Genomic DNA, 15,995 nt, shown 5'->3' with positions numbered 1-15,995 from the left:
TACCTCCAGTCTTTGACACTGTAATCAAAATAAAACAACGAACTTATGTTTAAAAAAGTTTTCATGTGAAACTGGAAGCAATTCAAAGAGTACATGCAAGCAGTCAGAAACATAGATATGTATACTTATCTTGGCATGCAGACGTGAAAAACGGTTACAGCCTGGCACACTACTTTTCTCTAGCTGAAATCCTGAATCCTAAATGTACCTGAAAGGCCTTGGAGATCTCTTCCTCCGGAAGGATCTTTCAATCTAGTTAAGAAAACACATCTTGCATCTACACACATAACCTCTACAATATTCTTTTAATACCAAAATAGACAGTTTTAAGAAAATTAGTGGTCTGAATATTACATCTGCCAGCAAGCACTGCTTCACTACCCTTAGAGAAGTTGCGTGTTCCTTCAGCTAAGGGCCAGATTCTGGAAGCTATGTAACAGCGTGCAGCTTGTCTGTCTGCACAACAGACTGACAGACACTTAGAGACAGCCAGAAGTCATGGGCCGAGTCAGTGCAGCAGTGAACCCAAGGTAGCACATCTATGCATTAATTACGTAGTTCTGTGAAGTATTTTGCTAATGACATCTGCATGCCTGTGTTTGGCTTGGAGCATGTGGCAGCCCTGTTATCTGTCCACAAAAGCTCTACAGTCCTGCTTCAGGTTACTACAGTTTTGGTGCTATATTCACATCCTACCAGTTTTGTTTTCTTTTGGAAATTATCTGTGGGCCCTTGCAGATACAAGGAACTGTTACCATTGCACTCCCTGGAAGAATCAGAAAGAACTAATAAACTTGAAAGTCTTATCTAAGTCCATTTATCTTCAAGCTTCCTATTCATTAAGACTTTTTAGGGAAGAAAAATTCCAGTGAATAGGAAACAACTTTTCCTTCTTTAAGTCTGTGGGTCCTACATGGCTCTTTCATGACCTTTAGCTTATGAACGCTCATGAGATACTGCTGAAACACTGAGCCTGTGATGGATACCTATAATCTCCATTCATCCTGTCAGATCAAGATTTCCTCTACTGCAATGAAAATATGTAACATTTTAAAGGTGATCAAAAACCCCTTTGATGTATGAAACTCATTTTAAAATAAACAGGAGTTTCATCCTCATCTCTTAGGCACCTAATGCTGACACCAAGCCATATTATTATGGGTTCATTTTCTTCTTCCTCACATCAATTTTTTTTTTTTATCTCGACCTCCTATTTTATCCTATATTTAAATCATAAAGTCCATGGAGTTTTGCCATGTTGGAATTCCATTCAAAACAATTTGTATTAATCAACAATCCAGCGGAAAACATAAGATGAATCCCAGATGTCCCTTGAGGGTGATAGGTAGATCAGATTTCATGGGACAAAAGAGGGTCAGGCTTTTTAAAGTTTACTTAGTGAGTGAAATGTAGAAGATTGTTGTCTAAGCTGGGATACACGGAAAAAGTTGAGGAACTTTAAAACAGTTTACAATATATGTGCTTGTATATTTCCAGAGGCCAGGAATGATTTACTATACCTGGAGTATTTCCTCTGAGCAAAAAATGACTAATAACTGGACGCTGTGCAGCATCTGACAGAACAGCTTATTGAACCAGTTCCATGGAGTACTCATGGTGTTTCAGCTGCTCTGATTTCCCTATTGAGAAAGAAAGCCTGAAGTCCTCAAGTAGAGACTTGTCTAAGACTAAATAAGAACTTTAGATGAAAGCACAGAGACTTAGGAGATCTAGGGACTTAACAGAACCTCCATTCAGCCTTGAAGCCTTGTTGAGTGCCCTGCTTGAATTAAGTTTCTTGCAGTCAGAGTTTCCCACAGTTTAGTCTCATGAACTGAGAAATAGCTTAGGATCATACTTAACTGCTTAGATTGAACAGGGCTTATACTATAGCTTTCTCTGACAACCCCAAGATATTGCAGTATCTGACAGAGAGAAGCATAAGAAAAATAATAGGAGTAAATGGGAAATATAAGAAAATGTTCAACTCCGTGTCAAATAAACAGAGTGGAGATAAGGGCTAAAACAGTCAGCAAAGTATAAATGCAAATTTCCATTAACATCTCTAATTAGAAATATTTATAAAATAAATTTTTCACCAAAAAAGCACCTTTTTTAAAAGTTTGTTCCCCTTTTTGGTAAATAATTCAATATGCAGCTTTTCATGTAATTTTAATCCTCTTTGTTGTTCATCCCTTTTAAATATTAATGTGAAGTGTTTAAATTAGAGTAACTTTTATTTCAGCTTGAAAAACTTCCAAATATTTCAGTTGGAAAGTAATACTAGTACATAATATTAGAGCATACTTTCCTAAAGACATCAAGTGTTCCATATTATCAGATGAAAATCAACTGTTCAAATTAAAAAAAAAAAATCAGAAATACCAAATTTAAGTCTATGAATTACCCAGAGTCTGGAATAGTCACAAAATGTCACTGTAATGAAAGGAATTCAGTTTGTTTGGTCTACAAAGGTTCTTTATAAATTAACACTGAATGGTAGCAATGGTTGGGGTATTTTTGGGTTTTGTTTGGGGTTTTTTGTTTTGGTTTTTGGTTTTGTTTTGGGTCTTGGAGTTTCTTCTATTTTTCAATAGTCAGAGATCCACAATTCTGCTTCCTGAGAAGATAGCAAATCCAGAAGTCCAAGCTTCTATAATTTGCAAGATACTACAAGGACTTATTTCCAAGTATGAAGAAATAATTTCTAGATAACACAGAGAGGTTTTAAAATGCATCCAATCAGAAATAAGATGGTAGTTATTAAAATCCAGCAGTTTGAAGAACAGACTGTAGTCAAAATAAATGACCTGACGAAATTCCACTTAAAAAGTGAACTGACATTAAATAAATCACGTGTTAGTAAGGAGATATGTGTAGTGCCTATAATTCTTTTAAATTATGGTTTTACTGCAAAATGTGAACTGGGAGGTTTGATTGCAAAAGACTTCACAAGGCATTTCTAGTCACCACTGGGTAGAAAAATTAAATCCTGCTAATCATTCTTGTGCTCTGAAAAAATCTACTTGGTGATGATGCTTCTCATACACATAAGCCAATAATTCTGAGACTTATGCACTTATATGGAAGTTAAGGTTTGACACTTTACAACAGGCTGGGATTTAGTGCATGGAAAGAAGATAGTGTTATTTTGTGGAAAGTAAGATGAGCAATATCAGTGCTGCTGTATACAAAATGCAGCATGAGCTGATAAAAAACAGAGATGGAAGCAGATTGTCTTAATGCAAGCCAAAAATGGGGGATGTCATTACAGTTGGTACTTCAGCCAAGTGAAGAAAGTGAGGTATATATAAAAGAGTTGCAGGTGGTGTTTACAAGTTTTAGTTCTGTGATTTATGGGGTCTACCATCTACAGATTTTATCCTAGGCTTAATGGAACTGCTCTAAATCTTCTTGAAAGCACTAGTAATGTTCTGCAGCTTCACTGTCAGTCTCATGCCTCTTTTTTTTTTTTTTTGAGTCTGATTCAGAAAGCAGTGCAGTGAAATGAAAAATACCAGGGAAAATAAAAATGTTTTCAATCACAATAAGAAGTTTCATAATTGAGGAGAATGAAGAGAGAATGCATGCAGACAATACATAGTCCAACAAACACCTTTCAGAGATATTTTCATGTAAATGGAGGGAAAAGAAAGAAAAACATAGCATAGGGACAGAAGGACTGAAAATGAGAAATGACAAATGAGATGACATGACAGCCTGGTACAGTATCTGAAAAGAACCTGGCAACTAAGAATGCACCTAGAAGAAGGAATAAAGAGTGTGCAAGATTGGGAAAAAAAAGAAAAAGAAAAAGAATGAGTAAAAAATTCCTAGTCAGAGTTTGGAAATATTTTTGTTTATTTTGCTTAATGTTTAGTATAATAATCCAAACAGATGCAAAAATATGTTTTCATTACATTCAGACCAGTTTTCTAAAGAAAAACAAATGACTCTCTCTCTCCCTCCCACAAGTATATTCTAAAATGGCTGGGAACATGCTTTGAGTAAGTATGAATAGTAAGAAGAAAAAAACAGATAAATTCAAGCCTAAATCATCTTCAGATTCTCTCATTCCTTTTTTTACTATTTACACATTTGGCTTCATACCCAAAATCTTTCCAGCTGCTGATCATCAACAGGCAATGCAAGTGGCAAACATACTGGTCTGGATTTGTTCATTTAAGAACTGCTCAGAAGCCTTACAGACAATAGTATCAATCTCTCTTATAGACTATATTATGCAAAATGGTTCACCACCCCTAGAATAATTAATATAGATCACTGGAAAAACATGCATGCCACTCTTTCCCCTTGCCTCTCTTTATCTCATTTTTCCCCTTCTGTAATTTAATTTCAGGATGAATTAAAACCAGCTATAGCAAAATCTTGTAAATGGTAGTGCCTATAAAATGTGTTCATTGCCAGATTCCAAGAATTATTCTTCTCATTCTCCAATTTTCACATTTGAAATAGTTTGCTTTTAGTATATGTGACTACCCATCCTTTCCTGCAAGAGCACAATCATAAAAGTCAATAATGACAGTATTTCTGTTAGTTCACAGAAAGACAGCTCGCAAAAAATAAAAAGACTCGTTATTTTATGAACAATAACATCATTCCTCAAGTTATGTACAAGCTAACGGTAATGGAAACTTGTATTTCAGGATTCACTGATTTTTAAAAGAATCAAAGAAATTTCACAGGAATTTTCAGTGATGCATGACAGCTAGCTTCACTTGCAGGGGCAGAATGGGGGGATTTGCTCTCATTTTCCTTTTAAGCAAAGACTGTCATTTAACAGATGAAAATGTAAGTCTTGAGCCTGGAATTTCCATCCTCTGGATTTTCAGAGTCTTTGTGGATGAAATCTTAGCAGGTAAAACCTGAGTTAACAAAAATATACACAATATTGTGGGCCTTTTCTAGTGCAGAATTCCACAACAAGCCATTGTGTTAATGAATTGTTTCCAAGATGCACCTTGTGTGTATGTATCCTTGGATTTTGGAGACAAAATAGTAAACTTCATTGAAGACAAAGCACATAATTTAATTTTTTTTTTTTTTTACTATTCTGAAAGAGACAAATAGTATTTCAGGGTCATAGTTAAACAACTCAGTAACAGAAGGGATTTTAGGAGAGATGTAAGTCTGGGGTTCTCAAACTGCTTTGGATTTATACTGGTGCAGCATAAGGCATTTCTAAGTTCCCAGCCCCAGACACATGTTGCTGTGGACTACAATGGCTGTACCACAAGTTCCGATGCTGATCATGGTCCCAATGTCCTTCCAGTGCCTGATATTCTGAATACTGGTGGACAGTGCCCAGGATTAGGAAAGACTATAAATAGAAGGGCATAACATTTGAATCAAAGAAAGACTCAACATACTTTAAAAATAGAAAATACTGTCCTCCCAAAATCAAATGTCTGCAAAATGAATGCAGCAGCCAAGTACTTTCTTTGTGACATAAAGCTGTATTTCGAAGGCCTAGTCAAAGCACAATGCAGTCAGAAGCCTGACAATAGTTTGATTTATTGCTAGTTTTGTACGTTTACAAAAAGAAAGCAAATGAACACTCCCTTAATTCTTTTATTAAGGACAAGAGTAACGTAGCACAAGTCATTCTTTAACCTCTCCCAAAAATGGTTTGAAATCATAAATGCAGTCCTGGGTTTTCATATTTCAGTGGCAAAACTGTCACTGATTTCAGCAGAGTAAAGATGAAAGTTTGAAAGTTTAATTCGTGATTATTTGGTATAAAATAATTAAGTAAATTCTGCAGCTGCATGCCTCACTACTATGTTGGAAATTCTGGAACAAGTATTGCCAAATACAAGGTATGCAAAGGACAAAACTGTGCAAGGTTTTATTTTGAAAGAAAACTGTTCAGTTGTACATTTGCAGAGCAGAACCTAAGCTAAAAACAACATTAAAAAATATTCCTTATCTTAGAAAGTTAAACTCCATGATTCCAAAACACAGGTTGCAACCTAGTTAATCCCAACTTCTCATCAAGGTGACTCAGGAACAGTTAGTGGCAGCAGAGCAGGATGCTAGTTTGTCTCACTGTTCTGAACATACACAGGCCAGGTCAGATACAGAAAGAGACTGTCACAATGTGCATGAACACACAACCAAAACAAAATTAATGGGTTTAACTGTAGTCCAATTAGCCTTTAACAGTATACCTTTTTTTTCTTCATGTCATATCACAGAGCTACAGCATGCAGCTTGACTAGCAGAAATCAACCTTCCCATTCCCTACACAGTTGTGGTGTATCTTAAATTCCTCAGATGAAATTTGGACTGCTAATCTGCCAGAAGACCTACCTATTAACTACTGTAGGTTTTGTCAGCGAAGCTGAAGGTTAGACTGAAAAGACATTTCAGGAACCCAAAGGATACACTCAGAACAAATTTCAGAGGACTCAGAGAGTCACAGAATATTCTGAGTTGGAAGAGACTCACAAGGATTATCAAAGTCCAACTCCTAAAAAACTGACAGAAACCTTACTGCGTGGGAGACTGCAACTCAGATAGAAGCAGTTTCTTTCATTATGAACTGTGGTCTATTGAAAAAAAGATGAGCTAAATATGAGTGAACATATTAGTTTTTTTAACTTAAACTCTTAAACTTTTTTAAACAAAGTTCCTATTGAAAGGCTTCTGAATATGTCCCTATCAGGCATGAGAAAGCTTGGCCCAATGTATGTTTGATTTCATTTTCCATCTTTACTGGTAAAACTGACATTTCTCCACATAACTTGAGACCCTTTACTATTCTTGGCACCCTATAAAACTTTCCGTATGAAAATCTTTATTTCTATTTTCACCAGTGAAAACATACTTTCCCTTTGCTGAGACAGAATTTGAAGCTTCTTATTTTATTGTTTTGAAAACTTCATTGGCTACATGTAAAACAAAACAAGCAAGAGCCTTTGAAAATGCCAAAACATTGGTACAGTCTATGTAAAACTGTTTTTCTAAGACATGCAACAGAATTATAATGCTGTGAGGGCACAAGTGAACAGAAACATACAAAATCATAAAATCACATATCTCCTACTAACTTGTCTTCAATTCTTAACAGCTTAATCCTGCGGTGTAACAGACTACCCAATGTGAACCAGATGGTTATCAAAGTAATACTGGGAACGCAAGTCGTCTTGGTTCTGGTAGGGAGGTTGTAAATAGCAACTCTGAAGTTCCATTGACATTTTATTTGTGAGGGCTGTGACTGCAATCCCTTCCAAATAGTTTTAGCATCAGGCCATAATCTCTCTACTTTTCAAGAAACTGACTGTGGTCTGTGGTATAAAGGCAATTTAGATAACTAAAATATTCTCACTATCACTTTACCAAATTATTTGCTGTAACATGAATGTGATTGTCATATGGGATGATTTGTATCATATCAAAGCTATACTTCACTTACCACATTGCTGCATGTCCTGTACCGGATGTTTCGTCCTTCACAGGTCCTGTGTCCAAAAATTAAAAACAAACCCAAATCCATTAACAGATGAATATAAAAAGCAAACGCATAATATTTGCCATGTCAGTATCTTTCCCATACATATCTCTAATCACCTACTCCCCCACCAACTCTCTTCCCCAAAGGAAAGGGCTCTCTGCCCCTATTGAGGCATGAATTCTACAACTCCCTAGTTTCCTACCTTTGGTTTAAAAATTTCTTTCTAGAACATATCATCAGCTTACAAATAAGGTTGGAGGTCAGAATGCAACATGTAAGGCAACATCTTAATCACATTAATAATGTCTTGTGTCTCCCTGCAATTCATGATTTCAGAAGGGCACAGCTCTGCACCTACCTGGGCACACACCTTAGCACTGACACAGTCTGAGCAGACAGGCTCAGGGAACAACTGGGCACTGGGAGGAAGGAACTATGCCTGCGGTGGTCTGAGATTATAGAATTATCACCTCTCTCTAGACCAGGTTGCTCAGAGCCCAATCCAACCTGGCCTTGAACACTTCCAGGGATGAGCATGTACAGCTTCTCCTGACAACCTGTTCCAGTGGCTCACCACCCTTACAGTAAAAAAATTTCTTCATAATATCTAATCTGAACCTTGTGTGACAGCACTTCTACAGAACTTGATGTAAGAGGAGAAGGAGGGCATAAAACTTCCCCTCAATTCACTAACCCCTCACTACTCCTGGAACCCAGCTGCAGAACAGCATCCAAAGAGCAGTTGGGCTGAGCAAGGTCAAGGAGAGCACATACCCTGACGTGCTCTCCATGGCTCTCCCCCTCTTCTCCCACAGCAGACCCGTACCAGCCCTGATGCTGGCTGGACTCCCAAAAGAGAGGTCAACAGCCAGATACCTTTTTAGCACTCGTAGCTTGTATTCTGAGTATTTGACCTTAGGTGAAGTTTCATGTGTTTTATTAGTTCAGACAGCATACCCCGTGGAGGTCCTCAGTACAAATGAGAATGCAGGGTTTGGCTTTCAAAATTTATTCTTCAAAAGAACAGAATTCCTAACAGTTTTAATTTCTTAATTTCACAACTTTTCCCCCCACACTCACCCCTCTTTCTTTTTTTTGGCCAGGACTTAACAAGTACACATTCTTTCAAATGCCTGCCAAGTCTGAACTTTTAAATCCAAAACATTTCGAACTATCCAAGGGAAAGGGCATTCTTCCCTCACCCCTTTTTTTTTTTAAACAGGAAACTTTTTCCATACTGAGTTAACTCTAAAATAAACAGAATAGGTTTCCTTTAAGCTATTGAAGTCATCCTTTCTGTTTCTGTTATCTACGGATCCACAAGACTTAATTGTGAAATTCCTCCAGTAGTCATTTACACCTATGTCAATACAAAGTCAGGGCAAACCACAATTTTGCAAATGTACCACAGTGGTCTAAATGACACAGGAGAAGACAAAAAAGTAAATAAACCTCTCAAATTTTCAGAAGAAATATGAGCAGAAAGATAATACATTTTGTGTAGCATTTGGTATATTAAAAAAAAGCTATTAAAACATAACAGAAATATAATTAATTCAAGGAAATTTTGATCATTGCAAGTATGCACAGAAGTGAAAAGTGTGCACAGAGTAGCACTAGAAAAAATTAGTTTTGGTAGTACAATAATAAAAATTTTATTCACAATAGGCTGTGAAAGAAAAACAACAACAACCACCAAACACCCAACTGACACCCCGTGCCCACCACCACTATCTCAGTTATTCCTGAGCAATAAAGACAAGTTTCTAAAGGTAGTGTGAAAACCTGTTTATATGCCATTCAATAGAAGTACTTTGTTTATATATATATAAAAAAGTATATTATACAGTGTGCAGGCAGTCCTAGTGCAAACTTTGTATACCATACTGAATAACTTGTTTGTCAAGCTTGACACATGCTCCACCTGTCTCTCAGAAAAGCCACAAAACCTCTCAGACAGTAGTTTGCTTCATACAGACCTGTTGTTACCTCAATTTCAATTACCTTAATTTATTAACCTTAAACCATTGAACTGACAGGGAAATTTAAATTTCCTATCCGTTGCCTCTCGGTTTCTTCTTCTTTTCATGGTTTCCTTGTATCATCTGTTTTGAAATGAAAAATTTATTTTTCACTTATTCTTTGCCTTAGGGAAAAGAATAGGTACTATCATGAGACCTATGCCAAAAAACTATTCAGGTTTTTTCTTCCCTTTTTGCTCCTTTGGCTAATGGCAAGGGATGTTCAGATAAAATGTGCGATTCTGGATGCAGCTAGTGCTGTGATGATTCATGAACACTAGGAACCACTCCTGCAAAATTCCTCTTGTCCCTCTGCAAGACCAAACTTTGGAGTTTGGTTATTTAAGTTCATTAGTTTCCCACTTATCACCATCAACCAAAGCAGGCTTTCAGCCTGAGATGATATATTTTCACAATAGATTAGCAGATTAGTTTGCATTTCAGATCTATGCTGATTCAGGACAGCATTCCAGATTCTATTAAGTGTTAAGTATCTACTTTTGGATTCAAAATCATGGGATTTGCATGCATATCTTAGCATGGATGCTTTCCAGAATTCCAAAGCACTGAGGATCTAACATACAACGAAAGACCACAGCAGATCAGTGAGACCATGTTGTGAGATACAGTCACCAGAGATCCTCTTATCTCTGCAGGGTATAAATCAGAACTCATATCAACAAGGCATATACACTGCCTGTAGGAAAACTCAGAAGTCAACCAAAATGCCAAGTTTGTCTTGGGAACAGCAAGAAGGACTTCTAGCTTTCTCTGTTATCTACACTCAGGGGGATTTTTCAGCAGAAAAAGGTAGCTGAGGATTTGGCTTGACAGTGAATTATTATCAAGTGAATATGAAAGAAAAGCAAGCTGTTGGGAGTCATGTTTCATTCCTTAAACTTAGTCGCTTGCTTCGAGTAAAGTTTCTGAAAGAGATTAACAACGTTTAAGATATTAAAATATTCACTTCTCTTAATGTAAAAAATCCAACCCCCTGGTATTTATTTCTCCAGGTTCCAGTTTGTAGAGAAACTTAGTTCAAGTCCCCTCCTCAAAGGTCTTAAGTAGATGTGTATTTGTGCTCAAAAAGAGTTACAAGCACTGCAACAATCCATGTCAATAAGGACAGCAACCCCATGTCAAAGTTGTCTTTATCTGTAATTACCAAAGATGATGAAAGATTTGCAGAGAAGGACCTCATCAAGTCCTGACATTCTCAGCAGTCGTCAAAGTTTGAAATGCCTTCCTTAGAGAGACAAGTCTCCACATAAACAAGCAACTATGAGCCATGAGAGGGTTATTTTTGTCCATATGAATTTTGATGCAACTGTTCACTACAGTGCTTTGGAAGCTGATGTAATGTTAAATAATCTTCACTCCTTTATTCTCACACCCCTTGATAATGACATTTCTGGGACAGATTCTGGGTTTTGCACTGTACTTATGAGAAAAGTACGCTGTGGGCCTGTCTTTTCCTATAAGATCTTGGGCAGCCTGTGACAGGTCTCCCCTTCCCCTGGTGCTAGCAGACATGAAGACAGGTTACACACACAGAGTAACACCATATTGCATCTCTCTTTCCTCAGCCTGTTGGTCTTACCTGTTTCTAAAATGTACAGCATTATGACCCCCTGTCATCCTCAATGCAATTTCTGTGTTTGTCCCTCTCTGAGGAAAAGTGAGTCTCTTATTCTTTTATAGCCCTTTTCCCATAAAGGAAGTGCAAGAGAAGGTCATGAACACCAAATTGTTATGAACAAGGAAGATGCATCAGGACTGCATGGACTTTAAGGAGTTCACTTTTTGAAACTATCTGGTTGGGTCTCCAAACCTCACATCCAAATCATTCCACTGTCCAAATCATTCAGTCAGTTGAAAAGATGTGTAAAGATTCTTCCATTTCCTTTTTTCACCTTGCCTGCCATGGAGGATTGTCGAGAAGCACTGGTATGTTTTGCCATGCATCTTAGCATTGCAACTGTAAAAATCTTTCATTCTCTCTGTTTAGAAGACTGTCTCTTACAAGCTCCTGTGTGTTGCTGAAATGGGAAATACCCAGAGGAGTTACATGAACAGCTAACTTTGAGACAAGGAAACATGCCATGGCTACACAAGCCAACTTTCCTTGCCGAATTGTGTTACAGATCTTATGAATATTCTTTCTTTGGGAGTAAAAAAAAAAAAACAATCAGGAGACAAAATACCAACTTCAGTCACTATATGGAGGAAGCTGGTGAGGGTACTGATCTAGGACCACAAAATGCAAACTTTTACCATAAATAATGTTTTTCACAATCTTGCTACTAGGCAAGCAATAATTCTCATGTAAATAATGTTATTATACTTAGCATCAATGGTACCATGTGAACCTCATGAGGCTCAACAAGGTCAAATGGAAGATTCTGCTTCAAATAGACTGAGTGATGAATTGATCAAGAGCAGAGAAGGACTTGGGGATACTGGTGGATGAAAAATTAAATATGAGCTGACAATGTGCACTTGCAGTCCAGAAAGTCAATTTTATCCTGAGTTACATAAAGAGAAGTGTGGCCACCTGGTCAAGAGAGATGATTCTCTCCCTCTACTCCACTCTCATGGGATCCCACCTCGACTATTGTGTTCAACTCTGGTCACCAGTACAAGACAGACACCGACCAGATCCAGAGAAGGGTCACAAAAATAATTAGTGGGCTGGAACACTTCTCCTATAAAGACTGAGAATGCTGGGGTTGCAAATGGGTTCATAAGGCAAAAAGTCCTCTTTAACTAACTTAATTTCCTTATATAACAAGTTTAGCCAACTAGTTGACCAGTAGATGTATTTTTCTGCAATTTAGCAAAGCTTTGAATACAGTTTGTCACAGTATCCTTGTGGTACATTTTTATTTCCAATTTATTCTTTGCCTTATTCTGAGTCACTGATTGTTATTTTTTAAGCAACAGCTGCCATTAAATGACACTTCCTAAACTTAGAAAAATATGACTGCCTAGTCCAATTAAAATAACAAAAATCCAATTTAAGAAAAATAAAGGAAAATAAAGAAAAAGTTGACAGAGTGCTTTCAGAATAGTGTTTATTTTCAGCATTTACATATTTGTCACTGCAGTATTTTTTATTTTCTTAAGAATCTTTTTAAAAGTGTCTTTAGCTTTAGATTTGCACGTTACATATCTTGTAGATATAGAGAAAGCAATTACAGAAAATATTGCAAATATTTTTCACTATCCAAGAAAAGAAAAAAAAAGCAAAAATTAAAAAAAACACAACCTTTCAGCCAAACAAGGGCAAGAGCTCTCTTCACAGCCCAAGTGGAAAGAAATACAATATTAAATCTCAACTGGCCTGCTCTAACACAAAGATACTACATAGAACATACTGCAAGCCCAAAAGTACTAACACCCTAAATCTGAACATGCCTGAGATTGGATTAGGATCGAAGTTTTGCAGGTGGTCTTTATAAAACATATGTGCTGAACAGGAACTCAAGCTCTCCACACTTTAAGGAAGTTTGAACCTGTGTCTAAATCATGTGTGGCAGCCCACTTCCGCTGAAATGCATCCTTTCTCCTGCACAGTCTGGTGCTTGGGTCTTTAGAGAATCACATCTTAACTCTCTCATGGGAAGTACGGCTTAGAAAAACTCCACATCATGCAAAGGCCTAGGTGATTTAATTCTTGATAATCTAAGTCTCAGAACAGATTTATTGAAAGACTTATGAATAGACAAGGCTCTTCCAGTGAAAATGGATATACGAACAGTATATCATCCAAGTGAAGGCTTCACAGACATTTTTGTTAGGCAGGCTACTTCTCAATGGAGAGATGGATTTAAGGAGACCATATCTATCACTCACCTGTAGGTACAACACTGATTACCATTCATTCTACTGATCAGTTTATCACCCAAAACACCAACATATAACATCCCTGTGCCAGTTCTAGCAAGGGATTACATGGGAAAACAGCACTAGGAAAGCATTTTATATATTTTTAGATAGTTCAGTGAGGTGCAAAAGCCAGAAATTAGGACAGCCAGCACAGTATGGGCTAACTGGTTCTCTGAAGACCAGCAGCAACCACTCCACAGATCACAAGGCTCATCTACACTGTGTGCAATTTGCAGCTTCTTATAATGTTGACATGTTGACTGAAGTTTAAGATTGTTCCTTGCTGCTTCTGCCACTAGGAAGAGAAAGAGCTATAATCTCTCTCAAAAAAACTGGGAAAGCTTCTCCAGCAAATGAAACCAGAAAACATTCTCATAATTACAGATTTCACTTATAGTGCCTTCAGAAGGCCTTATAAAAGATCAGTGTTTACAGAGCCATAGTGCTGTCTACTCTTTTATATGGATCTGAATCATGGGTCATCTACCGTCACCACCTGCAACTCCTAGAACACTTCCATCCGTGCTGTCTCCGTACAATCATAAGTATCCACTGGTCACATTATGTGACTAATACGTCTTTCTAGAATGAGCAGCAGTCACAAGTATTGAGGCCATGTTGCTGAGAACGCAGCTGTGTTGGGCAGGGTACGTCTCAAGGATGAAGGACCACCGCCTCCCTAAGATCTTGCTTTGTGGTGAACTTGCCACCGGCTGCCGCAAGAGATGAGCCTTCAAGAGGAGACACAAGGACTCCCTGAAGCAACATCTCAGCCTTGGCCATATTGATCAACATTACTGTTCTACTCTGGCCTCCAATCAGGAGCTCTGGAGATACACTATCTATAACGCTGCTGCTTCTTTTGAGAACGCACACAGGATCACTCTTAAGGAGAAAGAATCGTGCCTTGCAGAATATACCATCTAAGGAGTCTTTCTGCTGTGTCTTTTGCAACCAGACGTGCCTATCTCGAATTGGCCTCTTTAGCCACCAGCGCACTTGTAACAAACGTGGGTAGAGCCCTCTCCAAATCTTCATTCACGAAGCCTAGCCATGATGATATTTTACATATCCTGTTTTCTGTGCTAGTCATAATTGTTTTAATGGTTTCTGTAATGGGTTTGTTACCCTCCCTGGGAGGGAAAAGGAACTAGATAGATCACCTGACTCATATTGTCCCAATAAGGTATTCCATACCACGTTACATCAGCTCAGATATAAAAGAGACGAGAAGGAAGCAAGGTGCTCTCTTCTCTTCTGGGTAGCTGTGCAGAATAGTCAGGCCGTTTCTTCTTCTTTGGAGAGCATTCTCCTGGGGAAGTAGTCTTTATTGTTAGTTCCTCCCTGTGTGTATAGTTGTTTATAGTTTTTCTCTCTGTGTAAATATTAAACTGCCTTTCTTAGCAGGTTTGGTTTCGCAGGGTTTTTTTTCCTTTTCTCTCTTTCCTCCTCCCCTCTCCTCTGAGGGGAGGCTGGGTGCAAGCCCGGTGGGAACCTGGCATTCAGCCAAGGTAAACAATAACAAATCTGGTGCTGAAATCTGGCAAGACTGCTAAGAAAGGTTGTTTATATAAATGCTGCCTTACTTATCTTTTTGTTTTTGCTAACTTGGGAACATACTAATATAAACATGGCCCTACACCCAGTCCTTGTATTTACACCTTTGATTTTACTAACAATTCTCATGGGCTCTGTGACTTATCTTCTAAAAGACCACCAGGGGGATAGATACAATTTTCTTTCCCTTCTTAATTTTGATATAGATGGTTTGGTAATGAAGGCACCAGTGATTCTTACTAATCCTTATTTAAGCTGTCTGGCAATGGTACTGCTTATAACTAATGCTATGAGAACGTTAAGGGGATTGGGGAATGCAGTATTGTCTTTTTGCCTTGTAGTAGGACAAAACAAACTTTGAAAGAGAATTTACTGGGATATGCCTTAAAGGGCCCAGTTCCGGGGTGGCAGGATATGTGGATGAATTTAGGCAGGTTTTTAGGGTGTTTAACACCTCCCGTTGCTTGGGACTTCACATCAGAACCAAGTATTCAACCCCAACAAACTGACACATCATTTAATGGAAGGATGCCTTGCCTACCCCAATCAAAACCAGCAACTTCTTGTCCTGTACTGGGTCCTGGCCTGTGCTTATCGAGCTGCTGTTCAATACTCTAAAAAGACTATGACTGAGACAGGGACCCAAACTATGACATTCAAAGTCATTATTGCCCCTGTAGTGAAAAAGAAGATATGAATAAGGAGATCCACAGGACCTACCAGCCTAGGATTAGTAAAAGAGGAAGAAGGAGAAGGATTTACCCTGCCCACGCATCCAAGAGAAGAAGAGGAAGCAGGATAAATAGCCAGTGATTCACTAGAGGAAGCAGAAGCAGTTCCATGTGTGAGAAGCAGAGAGGAAATCAGACATGAAAGTGAAGTTACCCAGTCCCTGAGCCTATCAGAACTTCGGGACTTGTGGAGAGATTACAGCCGCCAGCCTGGTGAATGAATTCTTACTTGGCTGCTCCGATGCTGGATTATGGGATCTATTGCCAGACACTGTGAAACTGAATAGGAAATTGGAAAGGAGAGATATATTTGCAGTCTTT

General features: G+C 38.0%; 1 protein-coding gene across 6 annotated transcripts in view; it reads right to left on the bottom strand.

Annotated features, from left to right (window-relative positions):
• ADAMTSL1 (ADAMTS like 1) overlaps positions 1–15,995 on the bottom strand; it is a 393,783-nt gene that overhangs the window by 162,000 nt on the left and 215,788 nt on the right. For 4 of the 6 annotated variants that reach the window (XM_027634671.1, XM_027634670.1, XM_027634672.1 and 1 more), the window contains one exon: positions 7,439–7,484. In XM_027634671.1, the coding sequence (XP_027490472.1) occupies positions 7,439–7,484 (46 nt within the window). The other 2 variants (XM_027634674.1, XM_027634673.1) reach the window with 2 other exon arrangements.

This window comes from Corapipo altera, unplaced genomic scaffold (assembly GCF_003945725.1).
Source record: "Corapipo altera isolate COAL_440 unplaced genomic scaffold, ASM394572v1 61411, whole genome shotgun sequence".
Lineage (NCBI taxonomy): Eukaryota > Metazoa > Chordata > Aves > Passeriformes > Pipridae > Corapipo > Corapipo altera.
Note: the sequence above shows the minus strand (reverse complement) of the source record. Positions and strands in the feature narration are given on the sequence as shown.